General features: G+C 45.8%; 1 protein-coding gene across 1 annotated transcript in view; it reads left to right on the forward strand.

Annotated features, from left to right (window-relative positions):
* Window positions 1–16,088, forward strand: part of LOC146558245 (plasminogen-like) — a 32,808-nt gene extending 16,720 nt beyond the window's left edge. The window contains exons 4-13 of the mRNA XM_085245953.1: window positions 5,213–5,319; window positions 5,629–5,743; window positions 5,828–5,967; window positions 6,234–6,348; window positions 6,433–6,572; window positions 6,839–6,953; window positions 7,038–7,177; window positions 12,154–12,268; window positions 12,353–12,492; window positions 15,218–16,088. Coding sequence (XP_085102079.1) covers window positions 5,213–5,319; window positions 5,629–5,743; window positions 5,828–5,967; window positions 6,234–6,348; window positions 6,433–6,572; window positions 6,839–6,953; window positions 7,038–7,177; window positions 12,154–12,268; window positions 12,353–12,492; window positions 15,218–15,222 — 1,132 coding nt within the window. The 3' untranslated portion in view covers window positions 15,223–16,088. The remainder of the gene's footprint in view (window positions 1–5,212; window positions 5,320–5,628; window positions 5,744–5,827; window positions 5,968–6,233; window positions 6,349–6,432; window positions 6,573–6,838; window positions 6,954–7,037; window positions 7,178–12,153; window positions 12,269–12,352; window positions 12,493–15,217) is intronic.
* Window positions 16,089–16,374: the final 286 nt, after the last annotated feature.

The raw sequence follows: 16,374 nt of genomic DNA on the forward strand, positions 1-16,374 counted from the left end.
GATGTTGAGCCTAGCGGCTGCGCGCTTGCATGTCCTGCATGTCGAGATCCAGGGGAGACGGCGGTGTCGGTTTTTCAACCTCGCCGGTAGCCGAGGGCTTTGCAGCCCAGCTGATGCTAGCCAAGGAGGTGGAATCTTCCTCCTCGCCGTCGTCAGACAGCAGGAGCTCCGAGTCAGCCGATTCATCTCCGTCCTCGTTAGCATCTCCTCCCCAGGTGACTCCAGCATCGCGGAAAAACACACGATCTCCGTGTGCCTCCAGCGACGGGAAAGCGGTCGCGATGGGCTGAGGGTCTGCCTCTGCCCAGCTCGGCCCTGGCGTTGCGGCCAAATCATCGGGCATCTCAGTTTCTCCTTGCGCCGCAGCAGCCTCACACAGCAAAGGGTCGCCACCCGACAGGTTAGCCTGGCGAGCTAACCTGCGGCGGAGTAGTTTGCGTGGGAAAGCCGCGCAGTGGATACAGTCGTGTGCAGGTGTCAGGGCAGCCTGAGCGTGAGATAAACCCAGGCATGCCGCACACACGGGGTGTGTATCCCAGGCAGAAATCTTCTTGCCGCAAGGACAAAGTTTTGCAACTTCGTTGGCCGTTGTAGCCATGGTTAGCTAGAGGGTTGCGCACGTTAGCGAGACTGACACTGAGTGCGGAGATTATTGCTATTCCTCGCTAACGTGGGTTGAAAGGTGTTGTTACTTTTCTACAGGTATTGCTGCCTAATGTGTAAAACCGCTAGCGTCGAAGGGTATTGCTACCTGATGGTGAAGCTAGGGGTACCTTTATTAGCAAAGTGTTGCTACTTCGCTTTTGGAAAGTATTGCTACTTCCCTGGGTGAAAGTATTGCTACTTGGCACCAGCACTAGCTACAGAACAGTATTGCTACTGCTTGTATGCTAGTGGACAACTGAACAGCTGGGAACAAAGCGCCCGGCGACCGAGTTGTTCACTCGAATCTGTGGACAGTTTAGCTTTAGCACCCAATAGCACAGTTGTCTACAGACTTCTGTGAGAAGCGAGAAGAGGTTTTTGAATGACATCTGACGCTATGTCAGCCTATTATATAGGGAGGCACTGGCCCCTCCTGACATGGGCGTCACCTAGCCAGCCTGTAAGGGCTGGCGTAATGGTATTTGAGCTTCTGATGAGGTCACGCAGGAGGCGTTCCCATAGTGAGACACGAAACGAATGCTATGAAAGAGAACAACTAAACAGCAGCTGCTATATGTTACTGCTAAGCAGCTTAAATGAGTTTTGCATTTACGGAGGTTGGGTGTTTATCTCTGTGCCTATAAGTGAGTGTACGTCTACGTGGGGGGGTGTCTGGATGAATTAACGGGTAAAAACTAGCGTTAGTAAAAAAGTTGAAAACTTACGGTGGTTTGTCCTTTGCAGAAGCTGCTCCTGGATGCAGTCATTTGAGGTGCTGGTGCATAGCCGTCGTGCTTTTATGATAGGCCATTTCCACCTCACAAAGCCGGCAAACGACTGAATCACTTCCTTTTCTGTTAAAATATCCCCATACTGTAGAACTGCGTGTTCAGGTGGAGTGATTTAAGTTGACTGCAACTGCCTCACTCATGATTCCGCTACTCGCTGCCGCCATGTCTTTTTTTGAAAGTCACGACGCATCGACGCAGATTTTTTTACGTCGACGTATTTTTTGCGTCGACGTAATCGATTACGTCGACGCGTTGTCCCAGCCCTACATGGAAGCTCCTGTCAGGCATCATATCGGCTAAGATGAACAGGCACATGGGTCAATACATGAGCGGGACACAGAAAGGAATTGGCAAGAATACCAGAGGTGCAAAACACCAACTACTGGTAGACAGAACAGTCAGCCGAGACTGCAAGACCAGACTGACCAACCTGTGCACTGCCTGGATTGATTACAAGAAGGCCTATGACTCAATGCCCCACAGCTGGATACTGGAATGCCTAGAATTGTACAAGATCAATGGGACCCTAAGAGCCTTCATCAGGAACTCAATGGGGATGTGGCGTACAACATTAGAGGCCAACTCCAAGCCCATAGCACAAGTCACCATCAAGTGCGGGATCTACCAAGGAGATGCTCTGTCCCCACTGCTGTTCTGCATAGGCCTGAACCCCCTCAGTGAGATCATTAACAAGACTGGCTACGGATACCGACTACGGAACGGAGCAGTTTTCAGCCACCTCCTGTACATGGATGACATCAAGCTGTATGCCAAGAGTGAACGAGACATCGATTCACTGATCCACACTACCAGGCTATACAGCAATGACATTGGAATGTCGTTCGGACTGGAGAAGTGTAGTCTGATGGTAACAAAGAGAGGGAAGGTAGTCAGAACTGAGGGGATTGAACTACCAGAAGGCAACATTGCAGACATAGAGGACAGTTACAAGTACTTGGGGATCCCGCAGGCGAATGGGAACCATGAAGAGGCTGCTAGAAAAGCTGCAACCACCAAGTACCTGCAGAGGGTCAGGCAAGTCCTGAGGAGTCAGCTGAATGGTAAGAACAAGATCTGGGCCATCAACACGTACGCCCTGCCCGTGATCAGGTACCCTGCTGGGGTAATAGGCTGGCCAAAGGAGGAGATAGAAGCCACTGACATAAAGACAAGAAAGCTCCTTACCATGCATGGAGAGTTTCACCCCAAGTCCAGCACCCTGAGGCTGTACGCTAAGCGGAAGGAAGGGGGCCGGGGACTGGTGAGTGTCAGCATCACAGTCCAGGATGAGACAACGAACATCCAAGAATACATTGGGAAGATGGCCCCAACTGACCGAGTGCTCAGTGAATACCTCAGGCAGCAGAAACCCAAGAAAGAGGAGGGAGACGAGGAACCATCATGGAAGGACAGGCCCCTGCACGGTATGTACCACCGGCAGATAGAGGAGGTGGCTGATATCCAGAAATCCTACCAGTGGCTGGACAAAGCTGGACTGAAAGACAGCACAGAGGCACTAATCATGGCAGCACAAGAACAAGCTCTGAGTACAAGATCCATAGAGGCTGGGGTCTATCACACCAGGCAAGACCCCAGGTGCAGGCTGTGTAAAGATGCCCCAGAGACAATCCAGCACATAACAGCAGGGTGAAAGATGCTAGCAGGCAAGGCATACATGGAACGCCATAACCAAGTGGCCGGCATAGTGTACAGGAACATCTGTGCCAAGTATAACCTGGAAGTCCCGAGGTCAAAATGGGAGATGCCCCCAAGGGTGGTGGAGAATGACCGAGCTAAGATCCTGTGGGACTTCCAGATACAGACGGACAAAATGGTGGTGGCTAACCAACCGGACATAGTGGTGGTAGACAAACAGAAGAAGACGGCTGTAGTGATCGATGTAGCGGTTCCGAATGACAGCAATATGAGGAAGAAGGAACACGAGAAGCTGGAGAAATACCAAGGGCTCAGAGAAGAGCTCGAGAGGATGTGGAGGGTGAAGGTAACGGTGGTGCCCGTGGTAATCGGAGCACTAGGTGCGGTGAATCCCAAGCTAGGCGAGTGGCTCCAGCAGATCCCGGGAATAACATCGGAGATCTCTGTCCAGAAGAGCGCAGTCCTGGGAACAGCTAAGATACTGCGCAGGACCCTCAAGCTCCCAGGCCTCTGGTAGAGGACCCGAGCTTGAAGGATAAACTGCCCGCAGGGGCGTGCTGGGTGTTTTTATATATACATATATATATATATATATATATATATATATATATATATATATATATATATATATATATATATATATTAGGGGTACAACGATACACAAAATTCACGGTTCGGTTCGATACTTTGGTGACACGGTTCGATATTTTTTCGATACAAAAAAATGTTCATGCCTTTTTAATTTATCATTTATTACGATTATAAATATATATTTTAACTCAAAAGTACAGTTTTCAAATTTAATGTTGCCGAAACAACAAAATAAAAAAAATAAATCTATCTGATCGAGGAATCACTCATCTTTGGAAAAAAGAGTTTATTACAGAGAAATGGCTCTTTCCAAAATAAAAGCTATACTATACGCTTCTTCTGGGCTATATTCTCAGCAGCATATTAAACATATCAGGTCCCCATAAGGAGAATCATGTGCTAACGGCTGTCTAAATGATAAAGTTTGTAGCATGCGTGCTTGTTGTTTTTGTCTGCTTCTACTTGTCTTTGCACTAGGATGATGTCAGCATAAATGTGCAGTCGTTGTGTTCGTTGTCCATTCGTTGTGATCCCACTAGTGCTGTCAGTGTTAATCTCGTTAAAATTACATTAACGCCATAACGCGGCAAATCTCTGTTAACGAGTTACCGCGGATCGCCCCGTGCTTGGGGCTGGACGGCGTCAACACGTTAACAAGCTAACTGCGCTAACGCACTAGTTCCCACCAATGTAATTGAGCATTGCGTGGCACATCCAACATACTGTTTTACTTTTGTCCATCAGGGTCATGCTTCACATGAAAACCAAGATAGTTCCAAACGCCAGATCTGAATGAGGGTGGGGGAGGTTCAATTTCAGGTAGCGTTGAGGGAGTTGCCATGTTGCAACGAGCTTTGCTTCTGTCTTGCTAGCTTGCGCTGCGCTCAGTGGATCTGCACTCGACAGTGCAGCCTAGGCGGAGTAGTCGAACGCAGATCCACTGAGCGCTCAACACAGACAGCATCGTCAAAAAAAAAGTTGATAAAATAAATAAAAAATGTTGTATTTTTCGATACATATGCGTACCGAGCACTGTACTGTACTGTAAGCACCGTATCGAATGGTTCAATATCGATACTAGTATTGTTGCACCCCTAATACACACACACACACACACACATATATATATATATATATATATATATATGTATATATATGTGTGTGTGGTATAAATATTAATTAATGTGCATACATTCTTATATTTATACATATATTTATTCTCATAATTTTCACATTCCTGTTATATTTGGCTTGCATCCTGTCTCTTGTATTTTGCACACTACTGTTGTTTGTTAAACTTGCACACATGTGTTATAACAATAAAAGTGATTTGATTTTATCTCTTTTAGTGGGTTAGCTGGCATAGTAGCTTTCTATTAATACCAAATTATCAACCCTTGTCCATGTATGCGTTGTTCCATTGGCCACCTCAAAACCTAATGTGTAGATAACTTAGATTTGTATAGCACCTTTCAAGAAAGGAATCAACAATTTTTTAATTTTTCTTTTCTTTTTTTTTTTACACACAGGTCTTTTATCTATAATGAAAAGGACCAAGAGTGTTGGACAGCAGCGGTAAACTCCAAAACAAACAGTGTCTTTCGCAGAAGCACCATAGCTTTATATGAAAGAAATGGTAACGATCCTCATTTTTCTCTATGAATAATACAAACACTAAAGCCTATGTTTTCATGCTGTCCTTTCTGTCGGCTACAGTGGCCAGTCTTTTCTAGTTTACATGTTTTTTGTTTCCAATGTTTTTTGTTGACATTGTAGTTAATGTTTAGCATATGTGTCATGATGAGTGAGGTACTGTGTCTATAAACAGCTTAATTTAGTTTTGTAAAACATCACAGAACTCGGATCAGATAAATTATTTACTATAGGAAATGTGTGATAAACATCAATAAATCTATTTCTAGTCTTTTCTTTCCTTTTCTTTTAGCATATCTTCTGGAGTGTTTAAATGGAATAGGAAGAGATTACAGGGGAACAAAGTCCAGAACAAACTCAGGAAAGATCTGTCAAAGATGGGACTCAAGCTACCCACACAGGCCAAAGTATGTGTTTGCATTTGATTTTGCATCATCATTTCATATCCTTTTATGTCTTAGTGAAAGTTTTTCGAAATGTTTCTGCTGCAGTTTCAAGCCGCAGAGCCACCCACAAGCAGAGCTTTACTCCAACTTCTGCAGAAACCCTGATGGGGACAGCAATGGACCGTGGTGTTACACTACTGATCCTAACACCCGCTGGGAGTACTGCAACGTACCCAGCTGCTTTGGTAAGTTATAATGCATGGCCATGATATTTGAGATAAATCAGTGTTTTCCTTCACAGAGGAATGACTGGTCTGAAATAATGAGAATTACAGAGGAAAAATCTTCACCACTGAAAACAGCTTCACCTGAAAGTTAAACACTGCTGTAATTTAATTTAGTTTCATAAAACATCACAGAACTCGCACCGGATAAATAATTTATATTATGAAATTTGTGATAAACATCAATAAATCTATTTCTAGTGATTTTCTTTTCTTTTCTTTTCTAGCATATCTTCTGGAGTGTGTAAATGGAATAGGAAGAGATTACAGAGGAACAAAGTCCAGAACAAACTCAGGAAAGATCTGTCAAAGATGGGACTCAAGCTACCCACACAGGCCAAAGTATGTGTTTGCATTTGATTTTGCATCATCATTTCATATCCTTTTATGTCTTAGTGAAAGTTTTTCGAAATGTTTCTGCTGCAGTTTCAAGCCGCAGAGCCACCCACAAGCAGAGCTTTACTCCAACTTCTGCAGAAACCCTGATGGGGACAGCAATGGACCGTGGTGTTACACTACTGATCCTAACACCCGCTGGGAGTACTGCAACGTACCCAGCTGCTTTGGTAAGTTATAATGCATGGCCATGATATTTGAGATAAATCAGTGTTTTCCTTCACAGAGGAATGGCTGGTCTGAAATAATGAGAATTACAGAGGAAAAATCTTCACCACTGAAAACAGCTTCACCTGAAAGTTAAACACTGCTGTAATTTAATTTAGTTTCATAAAACATCACAGAACTCGCACCGGATAAATAATTTATATTATGAAATTTGTGATAAACATCAATAAATCTATTTCTAGTGATTTTCTTTTCTTTTCTTTTCTAGCATATCTTCTGGAGTGTGTAAATGGAATAGGAAGAGATTACAGAGGAACAAAGTCCAGAACAAACTCAGGAAAGATCTGTCAAAGATGGGACTCAAGCTACCCACACAGGCCAAAGTATGTGTTTGCCTTTGATTTTACATCATCACTTCATATCCTTTTATGCCTTTGTTAAAACGTTTCATAATGTTTCTGCTGCAGTTTCATGCCGCAGAGCCACCCACAAGCAGATCTAGAGTCCAACTTCTGCAGAAACCCTGATGGGGACAGAAATGGACCGTGGTGTTACACTACTGATCCTAACACCCGCTGGGAGCACTGCAACGTACCCAGCTGCTTTGGTAAGATTCATACATGTTATTGTGTTTGTTTTGTTTTGTTCAGCTGACATACATGTCTAATTGTCCTCTAGCAGCCATTTCTCTTTCAACAATTGCCATTTGGTTTGGTATTTAATGTAGCTAATATGTGAAATATAGGCACTACACAATGTTCTGAAAAACTGAACTTAAAAGGCTGCAAGGCCAGATACCACTGGGTAATCTGGGCGTTGGCATCCTTCATGCAGTGGAGCCACTGCAGCAGGGCATGGTCTGAGCAGAGGGTGAATGGGCATCCCGGGAGCTGGTAATGAAGGGAGTCAACCGCCCACCCGATCGCTAGGCACTCCCTTCCCACAGTGCTGTACCAGGTTTCTCGGTCCATTAGCTTCCAGCTGATGTACCAACCGGTCGGTCGACTCCCCCGACCTGCTGGGACAAAACGGCCCCCAGCCCTCTGTTTGAGGCATCTGTCTGCAGGAGAAAAGGGAGAGAGAAATTAAGTGTGTATAGCAGCAGCTCCCCACAGAGAGCCTGTTTCACCCACACAAACGCTGCCTGGCACTGCCCTGTCCACTGGACCAGATCTGAGGCACTCTTTCGATCAAGGGGCTGGTCAGGTCCGCAAACCCTGGCACAAATTGGCCATAATAGCCGGCCAGCCCCAGGAACCGTCTCACCTCCATTTTGGTCTAGGGGCGCAGGCAGGATGCGATCGCTGCTGTCTTCTCCACCTGAGGACGAACCTGCCCGCCCCCCAAGTGGTACCCCACATACTTCTACCTCCCTCTGTCCAACCGCACTCTTCTTCGGGTTGGCTGTGAGCCCCGCATGTCTCAGGAACTCCAGGACCGCGGCCACCCGCTGCACATAGTTCGTCCAGGTGTCCCTGAAGATGATAACATCATCCAAGTGGGCGGCAGCATTCGCAGTGTGTGGTCTCAGCACCCAGTCCATGAGGAGCTGGAAGGTACTGGTACAACCCGTATGGAGTAGAGAAAGCCGTCTTTTCCCTGGACTCTCCAGAAAAGGGAATTTGCCAGTAGCCCTCAGTCAAATCCAGCGTCGTGAAGAAACAGGCATTGCCTAACCGGTCCAGGAGCTCGTCGACCCGGGGCATGGGGTAAGCATCAAACTGTGACACCTCATTCACCTTGCGATAGTCAACACAGAACCATATAGACCCGTCTTTTGTCACCACAAGAACGATGGGGCTATATCATAATTCTTCTATTACTCCCAGCTTTAGCATCTAAGCAATTACCTCTGAACAATTTTTATGTTCGGGTAGCCTGTAGGGCCATGAACACACCATATGCCAGGCTGCACCAGGCTGTTGCAATGCAGCATCAACTGCTCTCTGGGCCTGTGTGAGATAGTTATCACAATGAAGGGAGGCAGGAGTAGTGGAATTTGGTACCTCCGGCCTCAACTCATCTCGTTCCTTAACCAGGCTCACCGGAGAAGCGGTTTTAGCAGTCCAGCACGTACTGAATTTCATTTTTTGCGGGGCTCGGACTTTTCTCCTGCCTGCGGCTTCCTGCCGTACAGTAATTCAAAGGTAAAAAATCCCGTGGAGGCCTGGGGAACTCCCCGCACTGCAAACAACAGAGGGTCTAACTAGCGATCCCAATTGTGTTCAACCTCATGAATGAACTTACGAATCATGGACTTCAAAGTCTTATTCAGCCGCTCCACGTCAGTCTGAGGGTGGTAGATGCTGGTCCAAACGGATTTAATGCCCTGTAATTCATACAGCTCTTTGAGTATGCGAGACAAGAACGACGTGCCCTGGTCAGTCAGTATTTCTTTCGGAATACCAACTCGAGAGATGACCTGAAACAGTGCCTGAGCCAGGCTCTTTACAGAAATGGTGCGCAGCGGCACTGCTTCCGGGTATCACGTTTCATAGTCCACCAGAGCTAATACAAAGTGATAGCCGCGTGCACTCTGGTGGAATGGCCCAATGAGGTCCACACCAATGCGTTCGAATGGGACCTCCATTAAGGGTAATGGATGCAAAAGCGCTTTTGGAACGGCTGGCTGGCTCACCATCTGGCAATCCGGGCATGACACGCACCATCGGCGCACGTCTGCCCAGCCAATAAAATCGGGCCATTACTTGTTCCTGAGTTTTCTTGCATCCCATGTGCCCTGCCATGGGGTTGCAATAAGCCGCCCGGGAAATCATTTTCAGCCGGCTCCGTGGCACCAACAACTGGGTGTGTATTTCGTTAGTGTGAGTGTCGCAACTCACTCAATACAGCCTACTGTTCCGCAATTGGAAGTGCGGGTAAGTCTGCATGGCTTCAGGGCACACCAGGTGACCATCAATATCTATCACTTGGTCATAGGCTGAGTGTAGGGTGTCATCACAAGACTGCTCCAGTGGAAAATCTTCCATAGGGCATGACACAGAAGACAGAAGGACCTCCGTAGAAGGACCCACTTCTTCTTCCCCACAAAAGTCAGCATCGGACGACCCCGTGTCACCACTGAGCACCATGCAGACATTACACGCATCTACCAGTCATAATCGCATCCCCATGTACTGCTCCAACAAGCTATGAAACCCCAGCCAATTTGTACCCAAAATCAGGGGACGCGACAGGCGCGGGCTAACCGCAGCCTTTTCCCTATGCATTTTGCCCCGGAATTTTAGCAGCAGCAGTACTATGGAATACCTGTGAACATCCCCATGCACACATTTTACCTCCACCCACTCCGCCTCCAACAATGAGCCGGGGCAAACCAAGCTTCAGTGGACGAGGGTCTGGGTGCAGCCCCCAAGGCCGGAGCCCCAGCGAAGCGGAACACCTGGTCCACCTCCATCAACGGACACTCCCGCCGTAGGTACCCCAGCCACCCGCACTTTCAGCACTCCGGCCCCAGGGTCTGTTCAGCCGCCCATGGCTCAGAGGCGGCGACGAACATTTCTGGGTCTCTGGCAGGAAGCAGGGGTGCAAACAGGTTCTTGGGGCTCCACACCGGTGCTCACTCCGTCCTGTCCATGCTGAGGTCCCTTCTTCAATGTCGCCGGCATCCTGTAGGCTGGCTGCTCAGATGCGTGTACTCCTGGCCAGTGGCCAGATGGTCCTCCACCAGTTTGACTGCCACGTTCTGATCGATGGGGCTGTGGTAGCGATCCCAATGTGTGGTGGCGTCGGGCAACCCCTTCACAAATTGCTCCATGACCACCAAGTCCAGCATACGGGCGTCTTCCTACATGCGCCCTGGACACAGCCACCTCGCCTCGTCTTCGAGCTGCCTTGCCCATGCTATCAGCCGCTCCCCTCCCGGCATCTGACCAGCGTGGAACTGCTGCTGGTAATCCTCCGGGGAAAGACCAAGGTGATCCAATTCCGCCTGACAGACATCTTAATACACTCCATGGGACGCCGGAGGCAGGCTCAGGGCAGCTGTCTGGGCTTCACCCGACAACAGAGGCAACAGCCGTGGTGCCCACTCTTCCTCCGGACAGCAGCACCCCAGCATTGTGGCGTGAAAAGTCTCTATAAATACCAACGGTAGAATTGAGATCACGATTCTCTCACGATTTTCTTTTCCAGTATAAATATTTATTGCACTTATTAACTGCACATCAACTTCGTAACAGTTGAGACTGAACATAAAAACAATAAATAAACATAAAAACAACAAATGTCTCACGTTTTGTTGTTGCTGCAAAATGTTGTACTGCTTGAAATTCCGTCTCCACCGTTGCTCGACACTGCGTGTGTAGAGCAGGTAGTGCAACAATAGAAAAAATAGTTGCGGGACGGCACTGTGTAGCATTTGTCTAGGGTGTTGATCATTTTCCTAAATCCCTCGTTTTGCACAGTGTTGATGGGAGCCATATGTTTGGTCAGGTGATAAGTGATAGCCCCCGTAATTTCTTTGTGCCTGCGGGAGTTCGACGTGTATAGGGAAGCGCTGTATAAGGTTCCCGTTATTGATGTTTGGGTGGTTGACCGGGACGGATTTTCTACTGTCACTTTCTCATCATCCCTGACGTGCTCTCCGTTGTTTTTTTCCCTGCTAATTTTAGCATCACACGGCACAGCTTCTGTATCACGTGGTATAAGGCTCCGCCCTTGTCATTTGTTGAGCAGGAAGAGAGAGCGCTTGTTTTCATGCAGATTACGTCCCGGACCAAAATGCGGTACAATCGTCGTCGTCGTCTTTTTTAAAAAATCTTTTAAATCGTTGTCATTTGGAAATGAGATCGCACATAAGTATGAATCGAGATCGCGATTTTCTAATGATTAATCGTGCAGCCCTAACCAACGGTACCATCCGGTGAAGTGCCACTGACAGCGTGGGGGCGGGGGGGATGACACGCTGGCACAGCTGCAGCCCCCATCAGCCGCTCCAGTACAGCGGTGTCCCACTCCAAGTGGTCCCGCAATACCCCCAGCTGCTCCTCCTGCGCAGCCGCCTGCTGTGCAGACATCACCTGGCCCACAATCTGGAGCGGGCAGAGTGACTGGGGGTCCGACATAGCACCAAGATTTCAGCACCACTGTGGTAAGGACCCCACGCACACACACAGTTGGCAGTTTACTCTGTTATCTTTTATTATCTGTGGGCAGCAGATGCTGTTGTTTCGGTGCTCTGCACGCTGGAACAGTCTCTCCAAGGCTGCTGCCACACACACGTCCTTCTGCTCCACTGTCACTGGAAAACCCCCAAAAGATAGCAGTGTCATTTAACCTGACCCAGCATACCTGTTTCAAACACACCCCCGTGCCGCTCCTGCGAGCTCACTGTGCTACCCCTCCTCTACAGCAGGCCAGAGACCACTGTATGGTCTGCAGTGGTGAGAATTACAGAGGAAGAATCTCCACCACTGAAAACAGCTTCACCTGAAAGTTAAACACTGCTGTAATTTAATTTAGTTTCATAAAACATCACAGAACTCAGATCAGATAAATAATTTACATTAAGAAATTTGTGATAAACATCAGTCAATCTATTTCTTTTCTTTTCTTTTCTAGACTATCTTCTTGAGTGTGTAAATGGAATAGGAAGAGATTATAGAGGAACAAAGTCCAGAACAAACTCAGGAAAGATCTGTCAAAGATGGGACTCAAGCTACCCACACAGGCCAAAGTATGTGTTTGCATTTGATTTTGCATCATCATTTCATATCCTTTTATGCCTTTGTGAGATTTGTTCTTAATGTTTCTGCTGCAGTTTCACGCCGCAGAGCCACCCACAAGCAGAGCTTTACTCCAACTTCTGCAGAAACCCTGATGGGGACAGCAATGGACCGTGGTGTTACACTACGGATCCTAATGCCCGCTGGGAGCACTGCAACGTACCTAGTTGCTCTGGTAGGATTCATAATTCATTTAATTATGGCCGTTGTCAACAACCCATATGCATACATTTCTTTTCTCTTTACTACTCTTGTGTTTTTCTGAACCAATGGCCAAACAATCCCTCTCTTTCTTCTCCAAAGTTTAACCGTTTCTATCCTTGTAAATAATCTCAAAAGAAATATAGCTCGCATTGTTCACGTCAAAGAACCGGCTCTAAGAGCCATTTCGTTCGCGACCGACCCACCACTATTCCTCATTATGATGATTGTAATTTCATGTCTTTAGTGTGGGAGTCTGTCATGTCCCCTGTGTTTAAGTCCCCGTCGCCCTTTGTGCGTCTCTGTGATGCCTTTGTCTCCCTTTGCGTTGCTCTCATTCCCTCTCTTTCCCGTGTGCCCAGTCTTGTCTCCTCCTCGTTTACGTTTCCCCTTGTATCTCATTCCTTGTCTCCCCCTCGCTGTCATGTTCTGTATTTGTTTCTTATACCCGTGTCCCATCTCCTGTTCCCTGATGTCATGTCAAGGTCGTGTGTCTTAAGTCTGCACCTCTGTATTTTCTATTTTGACAGTCTAATTTGTTTAATTTTTCTTCCCCTGTGGCGTCATGTTCATCTGTTTCAGCTGTGTTCCCCGTGTGTTTCCATTTGCCTTGTCACCCTTGTGTGTATTTATTAGGGGTACAACGATATTCGTATCGATATTGAACCGTTCGATACAGCGCTTTCGGTTCGGTACGCATATGTATCGAACAATACAACATTTGTAATTTATTTTATCAACTTTCCTTCTGACGATGCTGTCTGTGTGGAGCGCTCAGTGAATCTGCGTTCGACTACTCCGCCTAGGCTGCACTGTCGAGCGCAGATCCACTGAGCGCTCCACACAGACAGCATAGTCAGAAGGAAGAGCGCAGGGCAAGCTAGCGAGACAGAAGTTAAGCTCTCCTTGCAACATGGCAAATTGAACCTCCCCCACCCTCATTCAGATCTGGCGTTTGGAATTATTTTGGTTTTCATGTGACGTATGACCCTGAAGGTAAGCGCGTCATGGACTAAAGTAAAACAGTATGTTGGATGTGCCACGCAATGCTCAATTACATGGGTGGGAGCTAGTGTGTTAGCGCAGTTAGCTCGTTAACGTGTTGGCCGTCTAGCCCCATGCACGGGGCTATCAGGGGTAGCTCGTTAACGGAGATTTGCCGTGTTGTGGCGTTAAGGTCATTTTAACGAGGTTAACCTGAAAGCACTAGTGGGAACACAACGAATATGACTGCACATTTACGCCGACATCATCCTAGTGCAAAGACAAAAACAACAAGCATGCATGCTACAAACTTTACCCGAGTCATTTAGACAGCCGTTAGCACATGAGTCTCCTTATGGGGACCTGATATGTTTAATATGCTGCTGAGAATATAGCCCAGAAGAAGCGGATAGTATAGCTTTTATTTTGGAAAGAGACATTTCTCTGTAATAAACTCTCTTTTCCAAAGATGAGTGATTTCTCAATCAGATACAGGGCTCGCAAAATCGCTAGCCCGATGTTCCGGGGCTAGCGATTTTTCCAGTCGGGCTACCAAAATCTATCTCTGCCCTGCCCGTCCGGCTATTGTAGGAAGGAAAAATATATTTCAATGCTTTTGCATTCTTTCGGAAATGTAGCTGGGTAATTATGTCATTGGCATCGGTGAGCCACTGTCAATATGTGACATATTGAAATCGCGTTTGAATTTGCGCTTGTTTTTTTGCTTTCACTTTGCAATCGCGTGAACTGTGTATAGAGAGCGACAGTACTGATTGGTGAGTGATGATAATTTGTGCACCAATTCCTCTGACATCATCTTATCAATCGTTAGCTTACTATGCAAACATGACAAGTGAAATCTCCCGCAGCAAGCTTAAACATGTGAGAGGTTGATCGCGCAGAGAATCGCTGAGCTTATGTGAGTGCGTCTGTAAAAGCAGCAGGATATATATTTCAGTTCTGCTGAGCCAAATAAGACAGGTCAGGGTGAAGAAGTGACAGCCAAAGAAAAGCTTACCGCAAAACGGAAAAGTTATGACAAATCAGACTATAAGGCAAAAAGAAAGTGCAGCTTTATGGTTTCATGGACAAAAGAATTTCTGTGGCTGCAATATGACGAGCTAAATAACCAGGGGTGCACATAAGTGGTCCGCAGGTGCGCATTCGCTGTCAAAATAAAAAACACGCACAAGGGTTAGGGTTAAATTTAAAAACTGTACTTTTGAGTTAAAATATATATATTTATAATTTTAATAAATGACAAATTAAAAAGGCATGAACATTTTATTTTGTATTGAAAAAATATCGAACCGTGACACCAAAGTATCGAACCGAACCGTGAATTTTGTGTATCGTTGCACCCCTAGTATTTATGTGATCTGTTGTCATGCATCCATTGTTAGGTTGTCTGTTGTGTTCACGCCCTGTTTCCAGGTATCCACCCTTCCACACCAGGTTTTCATGTTTATGTTTGGTTTTTCCACTTTAGGTTTGTTTTGCACCTTTCTAACAGCCACAATGAACAGCTCCCTTTTCGTTAAAATCTAGTTATGTTCCACGCTTCATTTTGTCTGAATTTGGGTCCGCTCTCCTCTCTCCACACGCAGACTCTGACACTTTCTTAGCTTGCTTTTAGCATCAGTCAAAAACAGCTGTGTGAGTAAAATAGTAAAGTATCCACTATCTAATATCTATTTTGTGTTTCCTACCTGTAGGGTGACAGAGGTGGTCCTCCGGTTTGTTATGAGCAGAACAGATTTGTCCTTCAGGGTGTCGCAACATGGACTGAGTGATGTACGTTGGGCAGGACGGCCAGTGTTTACACTCAAGTTTCTAAGTTTGTGGACTGGATCAATGCAACCATCAAAGCCAACTAAAAGCTATCATCCGTAATGCGGTTGTTGAGGATGTCTTAACATGTATACGTTGTTCTGCTCTGACATGAACGTTTTTATAAAGTATTTTTTATTAAGTATGGATACACATTAAGTAGTGCATGAAAATCACAAATTCTGCCAGAGAAGAAAAATACAAGTTAAACAAAATCAGAAAATCACACTTTATACAAGATGTTCTGATTTAAAAAATATTCTATTTATTATGTTATATTATAATATTTGGTGATTGACAAAAACTGAGTTTTGAAGAGAAATGTAGGAAAAGTGTTCCTAAGAAAATGAATAAGAACGAGCACGTTGAAATGGATGTTCATGTGGGATTGAACTAATGACAAATGTATGTGAACTAAAATAGCAAAAACTTAATGTTAACTTAAAGTGTATTCATATGTGGCTGAATGTTTATCTGTGTTGGAATTAGTGACAAATTAAGTACAAGATAGAAGAGAAGAAAATGTAATGTAAGTCAATTTAAAGTGTAAACTTTGTTTTACATTATGAAAAAGCCAAAGAAAGGAATGATGATATGATGTTACTGGACATCAGGTGATGGTATGTCAACAATGGAGACTGCTTTCTTTGCAAAAGAAAACAGCATGTGCATCAAAATAAACTATTTAAAGCAGTGAATTTTGAGTTCTAAGCATCCCAGCAACTATTCAGAAAAGCATTTCTATTTTCAATAAAATTGAAATGGTTACAGATTTTTCTTCTTTTCTTGGTGTCACTCATTTTCCTTAACATAACTTTCTAATGTAATGATGTTGTCTCTTGTTGTTTCTGTCATTCTCTCTCTCTCCCTCCTGGTCTTTTCGTGTGCTACTGCTGTTGCGATGTAACTACCGCCCCTGTCCCCTCGGGCACAAACACAAGGCTCTGTTTGTGTCTCCCGTCTCTGCTCAGCCCAAACACAAGGCTAACGTGCAGCATGAAGCAAAAAAAAAAAAGTGAGAGAGCGAGAGAGCAAGAGAAAG

This window comes from Mchenga conophoros, linkage group LG15, assembly GCF_057382185.1.
Source record: "Mchenga conophoros isolate Kocher_MC1m ecotype Shallow Benthic linkage group LG15, M_conophoros_male_GT1.1, whole genome shotgun sequence".
NCBI lineage: Eukaryota > Metazoa > Chordata > Actinopteri > Cichliformes > Cichlidae > Mchenga > Mchenga conophoros.